This window comes from Ostrinia nubilalis, chromosome 4 (genome assembly GCF_963855985.1).
Source record: "Ostrinia nubilalis chromosome 4, ilOstNubi1.1, whole genome shotgun sequence".
In the NCBI taxonomy this organism is placed as follows: domain Eukaryota; kingdom Metazoa; phylum Arthropoda; class Insecta; order Lepidoptera; family Crambidae; genus Ostrinia; species Ostrinia nubilalis.
The window spans coordinates 11,108,108-11,123,871 of NC_087091.1; the positions used below are offsets into that span (position 1 = coordinate 11,108,108).

At 34.1% G+C, this 15,764-nt stretch overlaps 1 protein-coding gene across 1 annotated transcript in view; it reads left to right on the forward strand.

Moving 5' to 3' along the window:
* Positions 1-15,764, forward strand: part of LOC135071096 (uncharacterized) — a 177,857-nt gene that overhangs the window by 145,798 nt on the left and 16,295 nt on the right. The window contains exon 11 of the mRNA XM_063964856.1: positions 8,073-8,227. Within this exon, the coding sequence (XP_063820926.1) occupies positions 8,073-8,227 (155 nt within the window). The remainder of the gene's footprint in view (positions 1-8,072; positions 8,228-15,764) is intronic.

The window sequence follows — 15,764 nt, forward strand, 5'->3', positions numbered from 1 at the left end:
GCAAAGATGGCATTGGGAACGGGAACGGGAGTCTACTGTAAACACTTCGAACATAGTAAACGCTTAAGGAGGTTTGCTACAGTGTTTCAAGCTGAATTCTACGCTATAATATGTGTGCACTAAAGAACAGGGGTGTAAAAAACGCAATATTTACATCCTGATCCACAGCCAAGCAGCACTCAAACAAAAAGCCATCGCCTCAGTGAAGGTTGAGTCTAGAATTATTCTAGATGCAATCGTAAAGATGAACAAACTCGGAAGGCATGAAAGTGTCCCTGATGTGGGATACCTGGACATACACGGATCAAATGCAATGGGAGAGCCGACAGTCTAGCGAAACTAGGGTCAGAGGCGATACCTATTGGGTCAGAACTGATACTTACCTTTATCTAACGGCATACCTCATGGCCATAATATGGCCATATCCAAGAAGCACAGTGCTGAATGGGAAAGCTCCAACGATATAAGATAAGCATCTCCAAATCATTCCTAAAGGGAAACACAGGGTCATGGAGAAAACTCATTAAGCGGAAATAAAAGGTACCCCTAAGCCCAAGCAATTACTGGTACGCAAACTGGGCATTATGGAACGAACCACAAGTCCCACAAAATGGGCCTGACAACAGAAAACAGCTCTCGAGCATGTGGAATACATGTGGGGTCCATGAATCAATATTGTAAGGATGGGTCTGCTTGGGTCAGCATATCCGGCATCAGAAGACTTAGAAGGCTTTCACTCAGACGCTTAATTCACCTAATGAATAGGATTTTTTTGGATGATAGGGAATAAAAAAATGGAGCATAAAGATCCTAATGGGTCGCTGTGGACTACGCTTAGACCTAGCTTAGCTTAGCTTAGGCCCTACATAAGATAACCCAGACAGCAGCAGCAGCTTTGTATCAGCCTTGGCTACTGGCAGTATATCAAGGGATTCGCGTATAGGATCAGGTGCAAGCAACCGACTCGAGTCTTCCCTTTACCCGACTGGTTGGGGGTGGACCAGAGTCGATAGCAAGATGGAGCCTACATGGACCGGTTTGCCCGTAGCTGCCGAGGCTTGTCTGGAAATGGTGAGATGTAAGTGCAAGAAGTAGTGCAGAAGCTGGTGCTGTCTGAAAAAAACAACTAAAAATGTCACAGCCGTAACCTTTGTGCTAAAAATATCTCCCGTACTATGATTGTGAAACCTCATTTTCCTCACACTTACCTTTCCGTTAAATCACAGGTACAATAGTATGTAGAAATAAAAGTGTTAATTAAAATAATAATAATCAATAAAACGTTTAGACAAATTAAAGTTCTTTATTTAGTGCTTTCTTCTTATGATATTTTCAATATTAAAATGTATTTAAGCTATTTTCAACCTTATGTCTCACACATAGAGTTCAAAATCAATTGACGAAAAAATACAAATTATGGTAGATTGATGTGCCAGCAACTCTAAATAAATTCTAAAATAATAATCCTTGCTTGCTTATGAACCAAATAGTATGAATTCATGGATAAAATAATTTTTTTTTTCCGATGCGCAATAAAAATTCGCCCGCTGTCCTGAAGAAAAAATTTTTTTCACCTACTTTTTGCGAAAAAAGTACCATACAATGTTATATTTTTATAATCCTGATAAATTTAGCTTTCAGGTCATATTTTTTTTATTAGATTATCTCCAGTGGTTTAAAAGTAAACGACGTTTATTTAAAAAAAATACTTTTTGGTTTTTGTGAATTTTACTCAATATTTCTAATTTTTTGTATGGAAAGGCAAAAAATTTGTTCTAGAAATAAATTCGACATCCTTTAATTATCCGAAAATGATACCACACTTGCCCTAATACCCATAGTTTTGAAGATATGGGCCTTAAAGTGAAGCGCGGCGGAAGGAAACTTGCCCCCCCTCCCACTGCTATCACAGGGGGGGCTCCCGATGTCTACCGACGGAAATCCACTCAGGAGCACCCAAAGAACCACTGTTGCAAAAATGAGCCTTCTATACCAAAGTGGAGGGGTCTCCATACAAATCATTGCACTAAATTCCCTACTATGTATTCTGAAATGAAAATTAACACTGAAATCACGACAATATGAAAATGAACATTGAATTTTGACCGTCATAGACCGTTGTCGTCTTATCAAAGACGTTTTAAAGTTTATTGACCGATAGGGATAGTCAAAGATTCTTTTTGTTTAGTAAAACGTTTAAAGGTACTCGTTGCTATTCATAAAAATGCAACACAGCCAAAATTATGCGCTGACACCAACTTTTTAAGCAAACTTAACACCTAACCTTTTAATGAATTAGTTTGCTTCAGGTAAATAAATACTTACACGAATGAGACTCAAAGTACAAACGTAAATAGTTATAAATCTGGCTGTAATCTGTACGTGCTTGAACAAAAAATGCTAACGTGAAAAATCCGAGTAAAAGCTCACGCGAACGGTTGGTTAGGCCCTAAGCGGTACGCTTCGATTGCGCTACACGTGACTACACCGTTTGATTTTACCTTTATCGTGCGATGGAATGAGGTCTGCACGAGAAATATGAACAACATAGCTATAGCAGTCAGCGTCCAATACTTAGTTCCTAACACCCAAAGTAGGTAGCTAGCTAGAAACTTCGCAACACCTCTTTGTTCCAATTGGAATAAGGTTGTGTGGTCAACTTTTAGCCACGAACTATTTGACGCTGACTGTAAGTAGGTATTTCTGTCATGTGTTAGGTTCCAATATAGGTATAGAGGCAAAAGAAAGATTTATCTTGTAACTAGCTTTCCGCCCGCGTCTTCGCTCGAGTGAAATTTTGTCTGTCAAAAACTGGGATAAAAACTATCATATTATGTCCTTTCCTGGGACTCCTATCTCTATGCCATAAATCGGTTCTGTGGTTTAGGTGTGAAAGCGACACAGACAGACAGAGTTACTTTCGCATTTATAATATTAGTAGAGATTTGTATTGCAAGTTACATCGTTAGTAGCCCAAGTAATGTGTATTGACTTTCAAAACAGTGTCAAGTTCGGTGATTTTAAAATAACAATAAGATCAAATTCTTGTCAGAACTTCGTAACCTTTAATTTACGGGTCGAAATTACACAGTCGAAATAATTTATGTGTGTGTGAACACTGTAAACTTCGTAAAATATTGATTCAAGGTTTTCATGACCAGTTCTATTATATTAATAAATATTTGAAGGAATAATTAATTTGGCTTAGCAATAGTAATAGTAAATACTTGTCTAGTCAATTCGGTTTTGTTTTATAACACGTGTTTGCTGGTAATTTTTTCAGGACTCTTCAAGCTTTTTCTATAAGCGCAAGAAACTCTGTCACTGTTGTCGGATATTTTGATAAGTTTAGTGGATAGATTGCCCCTGAGTTGATTTTTATTATCTAAAAAGTATTAATTGCTACAAATGCCTCATAATATGGTTTTGTCACTGATAGGTACAACATTAATCTATGAAAGTAAGTAGGTACTGCTGTCTTGTCGTTTTAACAGAAGTCTAATTTTCTAACAGCTGATCTTAATATTGCTGACAAGCAACGTTTCATAATATTGACCTAATTTGAGTTTTGAATATAAACCAGAAAACAACCCAACTTTATTTCGATTAAGTACTTAAAATTCAGATATTCAGCCGTTATTATAACCATTTAGCAACCACTATTTGAATGGTTCACTGGCTTTGATTGTTTTGTTTACAAAATATATTCATGGACTGTCAAGTTCACGGTTTCGTTACCGAGTTGATTAAATTTCGTTACTCGGAAGTTAGGAAGCTATTTCAATAACAACCAAATTATTTTTTACCGTGAGATGCCTACCTTCAGAGCTCTTTATACAGAAAATAAAAATTTGAAGTTTCCCGAAAGTTACGAAAGGTTTGTCGAACGAAAGGCATGTAAATGACTTAATTTGCATCTTACAGTCTCCAAGCGCCTGGCTCAGCGAAACGATATTCTTTATATTCGAGATTCTATGTGAGAACTACTGTATGTGCTTGTGTCAGTTAAGTTCAGAAGATCGATATCGGTATACTCTACATCCTGAATCACTAAACTGCAAACTGACATAAAACACAGACACCGCGATCTACAAATTCTAAACTCGAACATGTGATGCCACCTATCGGCAAACAAATAAAATAACCAATCCAAATTGAGAACAAAACAACATAAAAAATTAATTTCAAACATCGAATCCTGTCTGATAAATATGGAATCAACTCCATTAATTATTTATTTTCTCTTTTTTCTTTACCATGCACCTACTAGGTGTACTTTTGACTGTATATCAAAAGAAAATAAATATGAAAACAACATTAATAGCATTGAAAACTTTCTAAATGATTGACCATAATGTCCGCCCTTACTGCTTCAAGGTTAATATTTTGTGAGACATCAAACACTACTTACTTTTATTATTTTTGTGTCTAATTTAAGCATAGTAACCAAAGTGGTTATTATCATTAGGTATTGCTTACTTATTACTACTGGGCTGATAATAATAAGTAACCAATAATAATGATAATGGTCTATAGGTAGTTAGATAAATATTATCATGGACCAAATCAACCTTGATTGATTTTTTACTCCGAATAGCCTGCAGTATAATTTTTAATCTATCTTATTGCCGACGAGCTTTCGAAAAATATTAAACTGTGTTCTTAAATTCATTATCTTTAAGACTATAAGTAATGATCTTTAGGATTTATGTAAAGTCATAGGATTTGTGTCAATTCTTACTGCTAACTTAGTTTATTCTGAATCTGGCTTTATTAAAACTGTGAATTAGGTTTATAAGTGTGAAAAATTTTAGTCATAAGTTTATGCTTTACTAGGTATTTCAAAGTACAATCGACTTCTGAAAAAATGTGAGCAACAAAACTTATTTTGTAATAAAAGTGTTTTATCATTACTGAACAAACCTTGAACTTCGCTGTGATAGTTAATCCACAGTCGATAGCACATTAGACTCTACATTTTTGTTGCAAAATAACAGCTAAGTACCTATTACAATAAAATAATATGCCATTGTCATCATCATCATCATTCTCTCAGCCATAAGACGTCGACTGCTGAACATAGGCCTCCCCATAGGATCATAATTAAGTATGCTTTCCATGTTGCCCGGTTGGTAGCGGCCTGCGTCCAGCGCCTTCCTGCTACCTTTAAATACGATGTCGTCAGTCCACCTTGTTGGTAGAAGTCCACCACCACGCCATAGTGCTTACTTTAATTTGCCGCCGTTAGTAAAAAACCTTTTGGTACTAATTTTCTACGAAAGTCATAGCACCGATGTCTCTACGCAGGTTAGTAATTTATCTTGGATTCATTTGCGTGAAACGAAACCTTGGCCGACGTTCATAATTGATTAGAAATACCCAAAACACACGAGTAACAACACGAAACCATTATTTGCCCTGACAGGGCTCTGATTATTTAGCTATTAGGTAAGTAATCTGTGGCTCGATTTGATTTTATCAACAATACTAAACGCTATGGTACAGTCGATAGCACATCAAGCTTTACATTTTTGTAGCAATAGCACTTTACTTACATTTTACTTACCTACTTTAGAGGCCGTCATCATCTTTTAACTTGCTGAAAGAAAATTAAAAAGGATCTAAGTAGGTAGGTAGGTATTTGCTGAAAATTTAGTAGGTAGGTAGGTTATAGGCTAAAAATTGAGTGTCGAAGTGCTCTAGGTGTGAAAAATTAAATCATGTTTTTTATAACTACGCATATCAAAGTTAACTTCCATCCATAATGTGAATAAAATAAGTTTATCATTTTATTTTCTCTTTGCTCAGGGTCAGCTTGAAAAATCGTGCGACGCTATCATGTATCTTGAAGACACGTCGTTCGGAATATTTAAATCCTCTTTCATGTTTTTTCGCAGCATTTTGTTCGCTTTATACATAATGATTTACCCACTTGTAAATAATACGTCTAATGAATACTTAAGTAGCGATATAAAGAATGTTTTCGTATTTCATCGATAATGGTGGGTAGGTACTTGAATTTGACTAAAAAAAATTTTAGATTATTATTTGTCTACGTAGATTCTGGGTACAAATTCTCGATTATATTTATCGTGTTTTAGACAAAATAATATTCACAAACGACCGTTTTTGTTTAATTTACTTACCAATTAAATGCAAATATCTAGTTAATACAGTTTCAATATTAAAATAATTAGGACAACTGGGCAACTGGGTTCACAACTGTTACAGACAGACTCATTCCAAGTACAGCATCTGTACAATAATGTTAAAATTAATCTACATTGTAAGGGATGTCTCAGCTAAATTACTAAGTTGCAAATTAGAGTGGAACTCAACGATTTCCATGCTGTCACTGTCGTTTAGGTACGATTTTGACTATAAAATATTAGAAGTGACAAGGTGCTCTTAGATTTTCACACCTTATCAGGCAATTTGGCCCGAGCCCTTCTCTCTAATTTCATGGTGATTACGCTTGTCACACCATTATCGCTTTAGGATCTTCAGTTTTTTATTCAAATAATGTGCCCGTTCTACAAGAAGAGTAATTGTAATTGGCGTATAATTTGTTCATGGTAATTTTAGATGATAGAGGCGCTAGGTATCTCTATCAGAAGTGTAGATTTTGTACCTTTTGTGTTGGATTATAGAAAAATTACATTTAAAGCCAGCTTCAACTTCTTTTTAATCGTCAATCATTTGGCAAACGTCTGCTTCCTTGAAATCTCACTGGTTTTCAGACTGTCTTTAAAATCATTCACAGTTGCAAGTATTTTGTGACACCCTACGACCTTTGTTAGGTCGTCCGTGATAATGGCATCGACACCAAAACGTCATAAGTTTGTCTAATAACAACTTTATTAGTCAGGTCCAACCCCTATTATTCACAGTTGATTCGATTCCCATCTGTTGAACAAATGTTTGTTTACTTCAACTGGCGGCAAACGTAAACAAAAATATTCTAGTTTATCTCAAATTAATATGCATGGATTTACATTGTTTGCTGAACGAATAAAGGTAAATAAATCCCAACGTACCTACCTAATAGATTGAAATGTTTTTCCTTTACTAAGCTGATACTGTTTTCTAGTAAAGTTCCTTCTTAGTAACTAGTTGAAGGCCGAGAACAAAACTAATTTGTAGACGAGCTAACCAACGTCAACCTTTTATTTCTTCTCAATAAATCTTGGCAGCAAATCTCCAATAAATAAAAAAACAAGTAAGTAGGAGATAATAAAATAACGTAAGGAAAGAAAACCTTTCACCTTTCGTATCTTTCGTGTCGATATTTTCCCATTTCTTTATAATACAATAAATAATACTTTATTGCTCATTGCTTAATTCGTTTTCCTACCCTGAATTTGGGTTTAATAATTGTTTCTACAGCGTTCAATAAAAGGTGATTGTTTTTTTTATAACTTTGACCAAGTTTACTTGGAATCAAAATCACGTTAAAGTTCAACGAGGATGATAAAATGTTTAATTAGCACAGTTAAATAAGAATTCGAAATTAATTTGATGAATTCTAGTACAATGTAGAGATTCGGACGGACTTTATTGCGAATAAAACATCCGAGATGCGACAGTGATGACTTCCCCAACGTATTCGTAGAATAGAACACTCGCTTTGTGTTCTACACTCGTAAGAATAATATTCATTTAATTACATTACGATTCTTCGAAGACAGTAGCGTTAGTCGTACCTACGTCAGATTTTACATAAACGATTTTCAAGAACACATTTTTTCTTTTATCTGTTTATTTTACGCGACTAACTCAGATGGAGATAATCCTTATGCGGAGGCTTAATTCCTGTAACGTGGATTGCAGAAATATTTTGAGCTGGATTCTGGAATCGAACCCCAAATTCCTTTCGTAGCAAGGGTAGATTTATACTTTGTTGATGTCTCTTTAAGCCAACCTAATACATACTTATTGGATAATGTCATGGACGTGGCAGTGATGGAACTTTTTCTTTTGAACTTACGGTATTTCAGGATTCTAGTTTTTCAGAATAGTCTAAGATGATTCTCTATAAATGCAAACTGAAAACCATCTCTTTTCTTTCACAGAGAGAGCTGTTTGCAGCGAAAGCAGATAGCGGTGCTGCTGTTGATCGCAAGCTTTCGTCATCATCTGCGGGTAGCATGAAGAATAAGTGGCTGAAGGCATTCCGTAGCCTGAAACCGCCTAGCGCCCCCCCACCCCACGCCGCTCCACCAGACAAGTACGTACAACCCCCACAACAACCGTTACCAATGAAGAAATGAGTCTTTTAACCTTTTAATCCATTCCACATCAATTAATGCAACTTTATTCAAACGCTATTATTGAAATGATTTGTAGTGATTTATCGCTGGAAACGTGTGACTCAACAATGAACTTGACGCTAATCGAACAAAGCTTTAAGGTTACTCAAAAGTCTGAGTTTAAGCCCGGTTGCTAAAGGAATAGAAGTTTCAGTTAACTGCATGAATATTTTGCACATGCATTTTAATTCAGTTTCACCGTTATGAAACACATCGTAGTGCCAAAGTGATTTGGTGTGGTAATTAATTGCGCTATGATGGGTTTTTTTTTACTAATAACCAACATTTGCTTTGTGGAGATTTTTAAAAGTATGTAACGTAAGTAGGTATCCTAAATAACTACATAATATTATAACTGATGAATGGAAAAGTAAATTAAGACAAGCAAATCGTCGATAATATAGGGACGAAAATATTTCATTTCCAAAAAAGAAATTAGAATTATATTCCCTTCTTCTTCCCTTACACCCGGTATTTTGAAACTTATAAAATTAAGTTTCATAGGTATGTATTTAGGGTAAGTCGACTGCACTTTCCCAGCTGAAACTAAGTTTAAAGCTGGCTGTGCAGTTTCCGAAGCACGTTTTATAGGCTAACCTTATTTCGCGGCAACCTTTTTCCTGATGAATATTATATGAAATTTACTGTGTTTACAACAACAAAGTTGTCTTGAATAACCTAGACAGCTTTTAGATAAGTCTCACACTTTTATAAGGCTGGCTGATAGAGAAGGCATAAAGTTTTAAATCTTATGTTTCTCGATAGATTGAAAAAACGTTGAACCTAAAATTCTCCAATAAATAAGTACCTATGAAGGTTCCTACAATGCCACAAAATAAAGTGAACTATTTTCTGGAGATACTATTTATTTATGTTCGTCTCTCACAAGTTATGTTTCATTGATTTATTGTCTCGATAAAAAGTGCTCGTACATTCTTTAACGATTCATTCACCTCACGATTTCAGTAGCAATGTTTTTATTCGAGTCCAAGTCGTTGCAAGTTAACAACACAATAAATTAAAGTCAGCCAGCAAGCCATTTTAAATCGTTACTTTGTATTATACTACGAGTATTTGCACGACATCGCATCAAAATGTAGCTAAAATACGACTTAAACTTTTGCCAGCTGTCGTTTGTAACTTAACATTTTGAAGTAGGTATAATCAAATAGTTGTACAAGATAGTTGATGTTAGAATTAGTTATTGCCAAAAAGAAAATCGCTGAGCAAAAATAATAGGCCGTAAGTAATCTGATGCTCAAAGAATCTCTGAGATTTAAGAAATTTCGTATACCTTCAGTAATTTGTTTGTTTTCTTTTAAATCGTAGCTTGATTGAACTACCAATGATATCAGGTTTAGGCCATTATCTATGAGGTAATTTTATTAAATGTTTTCTGAAAAAGCTTTTATCCTGTAAATAAGTTTTTTTCTGATGCTTATCTCAGGAAATATTGATTTCAAGCTAAATAGTTACGAACCAGTCGTTTCTAAACACAACAAAAATTATTTTAAAAAAAGGGGCAATTCTATCCATTTTGTTGATACATATTATCGACCGTTAATTGACAACACTGTTGCACTGCAACGTGATTACATCGCGGCGGGCATCACGGTGTTTGCGTGAGTCTTCACATAAGTCATGTCCATGTGGATAAAATAAAAGCCTCAAAAGAAGTAAAGTAAAAAAAAAAAAGTGAACTAAGTTCTATTTATTTCGATACATCTATCGACCGTTAACAACACTGTAGCATTGCAACGTGATTACATCCTGGCAACGGGCATCACGGTGTTTGCGTGGGCCTTGACATATAAACCACGGAGCGGAAGAACGCCGGCGAGGGCATGTGCACCAAATATCCAGTTTATATTTAACGTTAAAACCTGACAGATTTAATACAATTACTTTTCTCGTTAACAACCTGTAAGCAGATAGCTTTTATGAGGGATCGTGCATGCGACATATTTTACAAACTAACGAACAGTATGAAGCTCAAAACTTCTAGCATTTTAATATTATCTATGAACAATCACAGGACATACGCCCGTATTCACAAAAGATGCTTGCTTAAGTGAAGCAGCAAATTGAACGCACAGCGTTGAATAGAGCTCTGTGATTGGTTCATGTGTGATCCTGTGCGTCCACGCGCACTGTGAGACCTCATATTAATGTTTGAGAATATGGGCGATATCTAAACTGGATGGAGTTTAAGAGTAGGCGCACACCGTTGATTTTTTGTCGGCCGATAGTTTAGTCGGGTAGTTGATCAGTATGGGCATGTATAGGAGTGCGCACACTACGCCGATTCGATTTGGCCGATTCTTCATACAATTTGAAATCGGGCACAACTATCGGCCAACTAAAAATCAACGGTGTGCGCCTACTCTTAAGCATTTTTTTGTTCGACTTATGTATGTATTTTGAAGTAGACCTTTTCTGTAGTATCGATCAGTTAAAGTACTAGGTACTAGGTGAAAGTTATAGGTAAACTTGCCTGATGAATTTCTACATAATAATACGAAGCCTTACCTGTATCCACTTAATGTATGTGTAACAAGTAGGTAACTTGTGTATTATAATATGCTAATGAGTTTAAGAACTTACCTGTATTTCAAATTCAGCTATTTATTATGTTTAAGTCGAAAAACATTTCTTAGAAACGATTTCAAACAAAAATCAGGTTGTCTAATAAGCAGCTAGGTATCAACTTGTTTATTATCAGTCTTACAAATTACGAAAACGGAATTTGAAATGGCAAGATATTTTTTGATTGCTTTTACGACTGATTACACTTTGGGGTTTACTCATTGTTAGGCTTCGTATCGTCGTTGTGATACATGTAACAACTCGTGATACCTACATGTAACAAAGCTTGTTACCCTTGATTGAACAAGGTGGTATAGGTTCGTACATTTAGGCAATATCCTCATAGATGCGAACCACTACTTCACTCACTACTTAAATTAGGTAACTTTTATTTTGTATTACTGCTGACCCAGCAGAAGTTGTTTTATACCTAAGGGTATGTTTAAATTGTTTGCGTCCTATTCTCAGACCTACTGAATAGTAGGTACACACAAAATTTCCCAAGAATCGGTCAAGCCATTGTGGAGGAGTTTTGTTACAAACACTGTGACACGAGAATTTTATGATTAGAGATAACTTTTAAAGCTTATTTACTAGTAAGTATACTGAGACGATATCGTCTTGACGCACGTGTTTACTTAAAAGATTTCAAGAAAAAACATTGTTCAAGGAACTGAAGGATAGAGAAAAATCTAACAGAAATCTATAATGCCCTTGGGACAGAAAACTAACGCTCAGCTTTCTAAACATCAACTACGCCTTCGCCGTATTAACAAACCTATAAAATTAAAGGCATTATAGTCTTTATTGTTGGACATTTTCTAAGATAACTTTCAATAACTTTCGTGAGAATTGTCCATCGAGTTGGTTGGTTGGGCCCGATTATAAATACGAGTATGATAAGGTTGCACTATGATCTGAGGTTGCACTTGATACTTAAATGACGTGATACATCAGGACTTTGATATTATGATTTTTGATATTAACATCCAACATTTCAATCAATCATTTAATAAATAAATAAAACCTATAAGAAGAAAACAGAGCTAGATTTAACAATCTCCAATTACATTCAGGAATAATCATCCAGATATTCCGACCTTAGTAATTACATAAGAACATTATGCGACTTTAGATTACGGTGACAAATGGGATTAACGAGCAAATACCTGCACTAATAAGGCTTTCAGCGTATGTCCTATTGGTAATCTTACTTATTAAAATGAACATACAATTAATATTAGGTTCGCGACAGTTTGATCTTGTTAGGTCGGTGCGTAAGGTTTTAATACCTTCTTTGGGTACATAATGATTTGGCTCAATACTCAATACTCAATTCTTTATTGCATCCATAATGTTACAGAGGTGGTATGTATGGTTTTATAAGATACAATTATGGACCCTGTCGGGCACAGCATTCTAAGAGAGGGGAAGAATTTATAAATATTTAATTAATTCAATTATATTATTAATTATATTATTAGTTATTAATTATTTATCACAATAGGTATACAATTAATTTAATAATTGGTATGACTATTACATATAACATATTATTAATTTTGTACTTAGATTATTTTTAAATAAATATTATTCAGTCTACATTATTCAGAATTATTGCACAACACTACTTACTTATTTATTTATATATTCATTTACTTTCATTATATTGTATTGGTTTAAAATCTATCCTCTAAGTATTCCTTAATGCTATAATAAGTTTTGTCAATGAGAAAGAGTTTTAGTTTTTTAATAAAGATGTTTGTTTTGGTTTCGTTCTTTAGAAAGTTAGGTAGTTTATTAAATATTTTTATAGACATTACTAGGGGGCCAGAGGAGAACATCGTCATTTTGGAATAGGGTAAGTTTAGTTTATTTTTGTGTCTAAGTTGGTGTGTGGTTTGGATATTTCCTCGTTTTGTATAGAAATCAGGATATTTCAGGACAAATTTGCAGATTTCCAATATGTAAATACATGGTAAAGTTAAAATGTTAAGTGCTTAAAAATGGGGTTTACAAGAGTCTGTTTGTTCTATGTTTACTAGTATTCTTATTAATTTTTTCTGTAGGGTAAAAATTGTAGGTGCGTCAGTGCTATTTCCCCATAGTATTATTCCGTAGGAGAACCATGAGTAAGCGTATGCATAGTAGGTGGTTAAAGCTGTGGGTAGGTCTGTAGTCTTTTTAATTTCACGGAGGGCGTATGAGAAACAGGATATTTTGCCTCTTACTTTTTTCACGTGGGGTTTCCAATTAAGGTGGGTATCTATTGTTAGACCAAGCAAATTAAACTCGTCAACCACTTCCAGCTGCGTCCCTTCGAAGGTAAAATTTATGTTTAAAGATTGTTTTTGATATGGGTGGAAAGATATTAATTTTGTTTTAAGAAAATTTATTTCAAGATTGTGCATGCTCATCCAGTTAACGGTCTTGGTTAGTATAGATTCTAAATTTTGGTTTAAATTTGTATTTGTTTTATAAGGGAGAAGTATAGATATATCATCTGCATATAAAACGCTAGGTTTATCTATGATTTTAGGTAGATCGTTAATATAGATAAGAAATAATAAACATCCAATCACACTGCCTTGGGGAATAGAGGCGTACAAATCTATGTTTTCTGATTGGATATTTTCTATCATGTTGGAGTTTTTATTGAAAAATTCGATTTCTACTATTTATCTTCTTTCCGATAAGTATGAACTAAGCCACTCGTGAGCATTACCGCGTACACCTACCTTGTATAATTTATCTAACAGAATTTTAAATTGCACTCTATCGTAGGCTTTATTATTCCGTAGGAGAACCATGAGTAAGCGTATGCATAGTAGGTGGTTAAAGCTGTGGGTAGGTCTGTAGTCTTTTTAATTTCACGGAGGGCGTATGAGAAACAGGATATTTTGCCTCTTACTTTTTTCACGTGGGGTTTCCAATTAAGGTGGGTATCTATTGTTAGACCAAGCAAATTAAACTCGTCAACCACTTCCAGCTGCGTCCCTTCGAAGGTAAAATTTATGTTTAAAGATTGTTTTTGATATGGGTGGAAAGATATTAATTTTGTTTTAAGAAAATTTATTTCAAGATTGTGCATGCTCATCCAGTTAACGGTCTTGGTTAGTATAGATTCTAAATTTTGGTTTAAATTTGTATTTGTTTTATAAGGGAGAAGTATAGATATATCATCTGCATATAAAACGCTAGGTTTATCTATGATTTTAGGTAGATCGTTAATATAGATAAGAAATAATAAACATCCAATCACACTGCCTTGGGGAATAGAGGCGTACAAATCTATGTTTTCTGATTGGATATTTTCTATCATGTTGGAGTTTTTATTGAAAAATTCGATTTCTACTATTTATCTTCTTTCCGATAAGTATGAACTAAGCCACTCGTGAGCATTACCGCGTACACCTACCTTGTATAATTTATCTAACAGAATTTTAAATTGCACTTTATCGTAGGCTTTCGTCATATCTATCAAAATTCCTATTGCATATTGTTTTGAGTTGATAATATTGAGAGCTTCTTGAATATATTTATAAACTGCTAAAGTTGTCGATTTATGTTTACGAAAGCCGTTCTGACACTCGTCGAATATTTTATATTTTTCGCAGAATGAGTATATGCGCTTACATATAGTTTTTTCAAAAATCTTGGAGGCTGTAGGTAGTAGAGCTATGGGACGGTAATTACTTGGATCTAGTTTTGAATTTTTCTTATGTATTGGTTTTATTATGGCCTGTTTCAAGTCTGTGGGTACGACGCCTTCCTCAAAAGATTGATTTATTAGAGTATAAAGAGGATATGTTAGTTCATCAGCACAATATTTAAATAAGATGGGTGGGAGTTCGTCTATTCCATGACTCTTTTTACTTTTAAGGTTTCTAAGTATAGAGTTAATTTCACGAGGTTCAGTCGGACTTAGATACATTGTATTTTCGGTGGCATGGATCTCCTGAATAGCTTTTGGGTAATTATTGGTATGTTGAATATTATTTTTCTGCTCTCCGATGGAAGCGAAAAAGTGATTGAAATAGTTTGCTATTTGTTTAGGGTCAGAAATAATTTTTTGTTCTGTTTCTAGTTTTAAGTTTTGTTTTTCTTTTTTAAATAATTTGTTAGTATTCCTTTTTATCACATTCCAAATTGTTTTCACTTTATTATCCGATTTTAAAATTAACTTTTTATAATGTAATTTTTTTGCAACTGCTACTGTTTTTTTTAATGTTTTTTCATATTTTTTATAATATTGTTTGATTATTGGGTTATTTGTTTTTAGTGTAAGTATTTTTAGCAGTCTTTTGTTTTGACAAGATAATTTGATACCGACTGTTAACCAAAATTTTTTCAGTTTAGTTTTAAGTTTTATTTTATGTTATGGTATGCATTCATTTAAAATATTTATAAGAGTTTGATTAAACATTTTGTAGTTTTCGTTTATATTTCTATTTGGTAGTATTATTTCTCTCCAATTTATTTTATTTAGTTTTGATTTAAACTGTTCCATATTTTTTGCATTGTAAAATCTTTTTTTTGTGAACCAGATTGTTTGTTTACTTCGGGTAGGTATTTCTAGATGGATTATCGTACCGCTGTGATCTGAGAAACCCAGTTCTTCAACCGTTGTATAAAACTTTCCGTCATTAAAGTTTGTAAATATTAGATCTAGACATGTTGAGACAGTGAGAGAGATGCGAGTTGGATGTTGTATATATTGTGATAATTTGTATTCTAACATGAAATCCAGAAACTGATTAGTTTTTAAGTTGTTTTCTAAAATATTTATGTTGAAATCTCCCCCTATTATTACTTTGAATTTAGAGTATTTTTTGTTTATAAATTCTAATATTAGCTTTAATTGTTTAT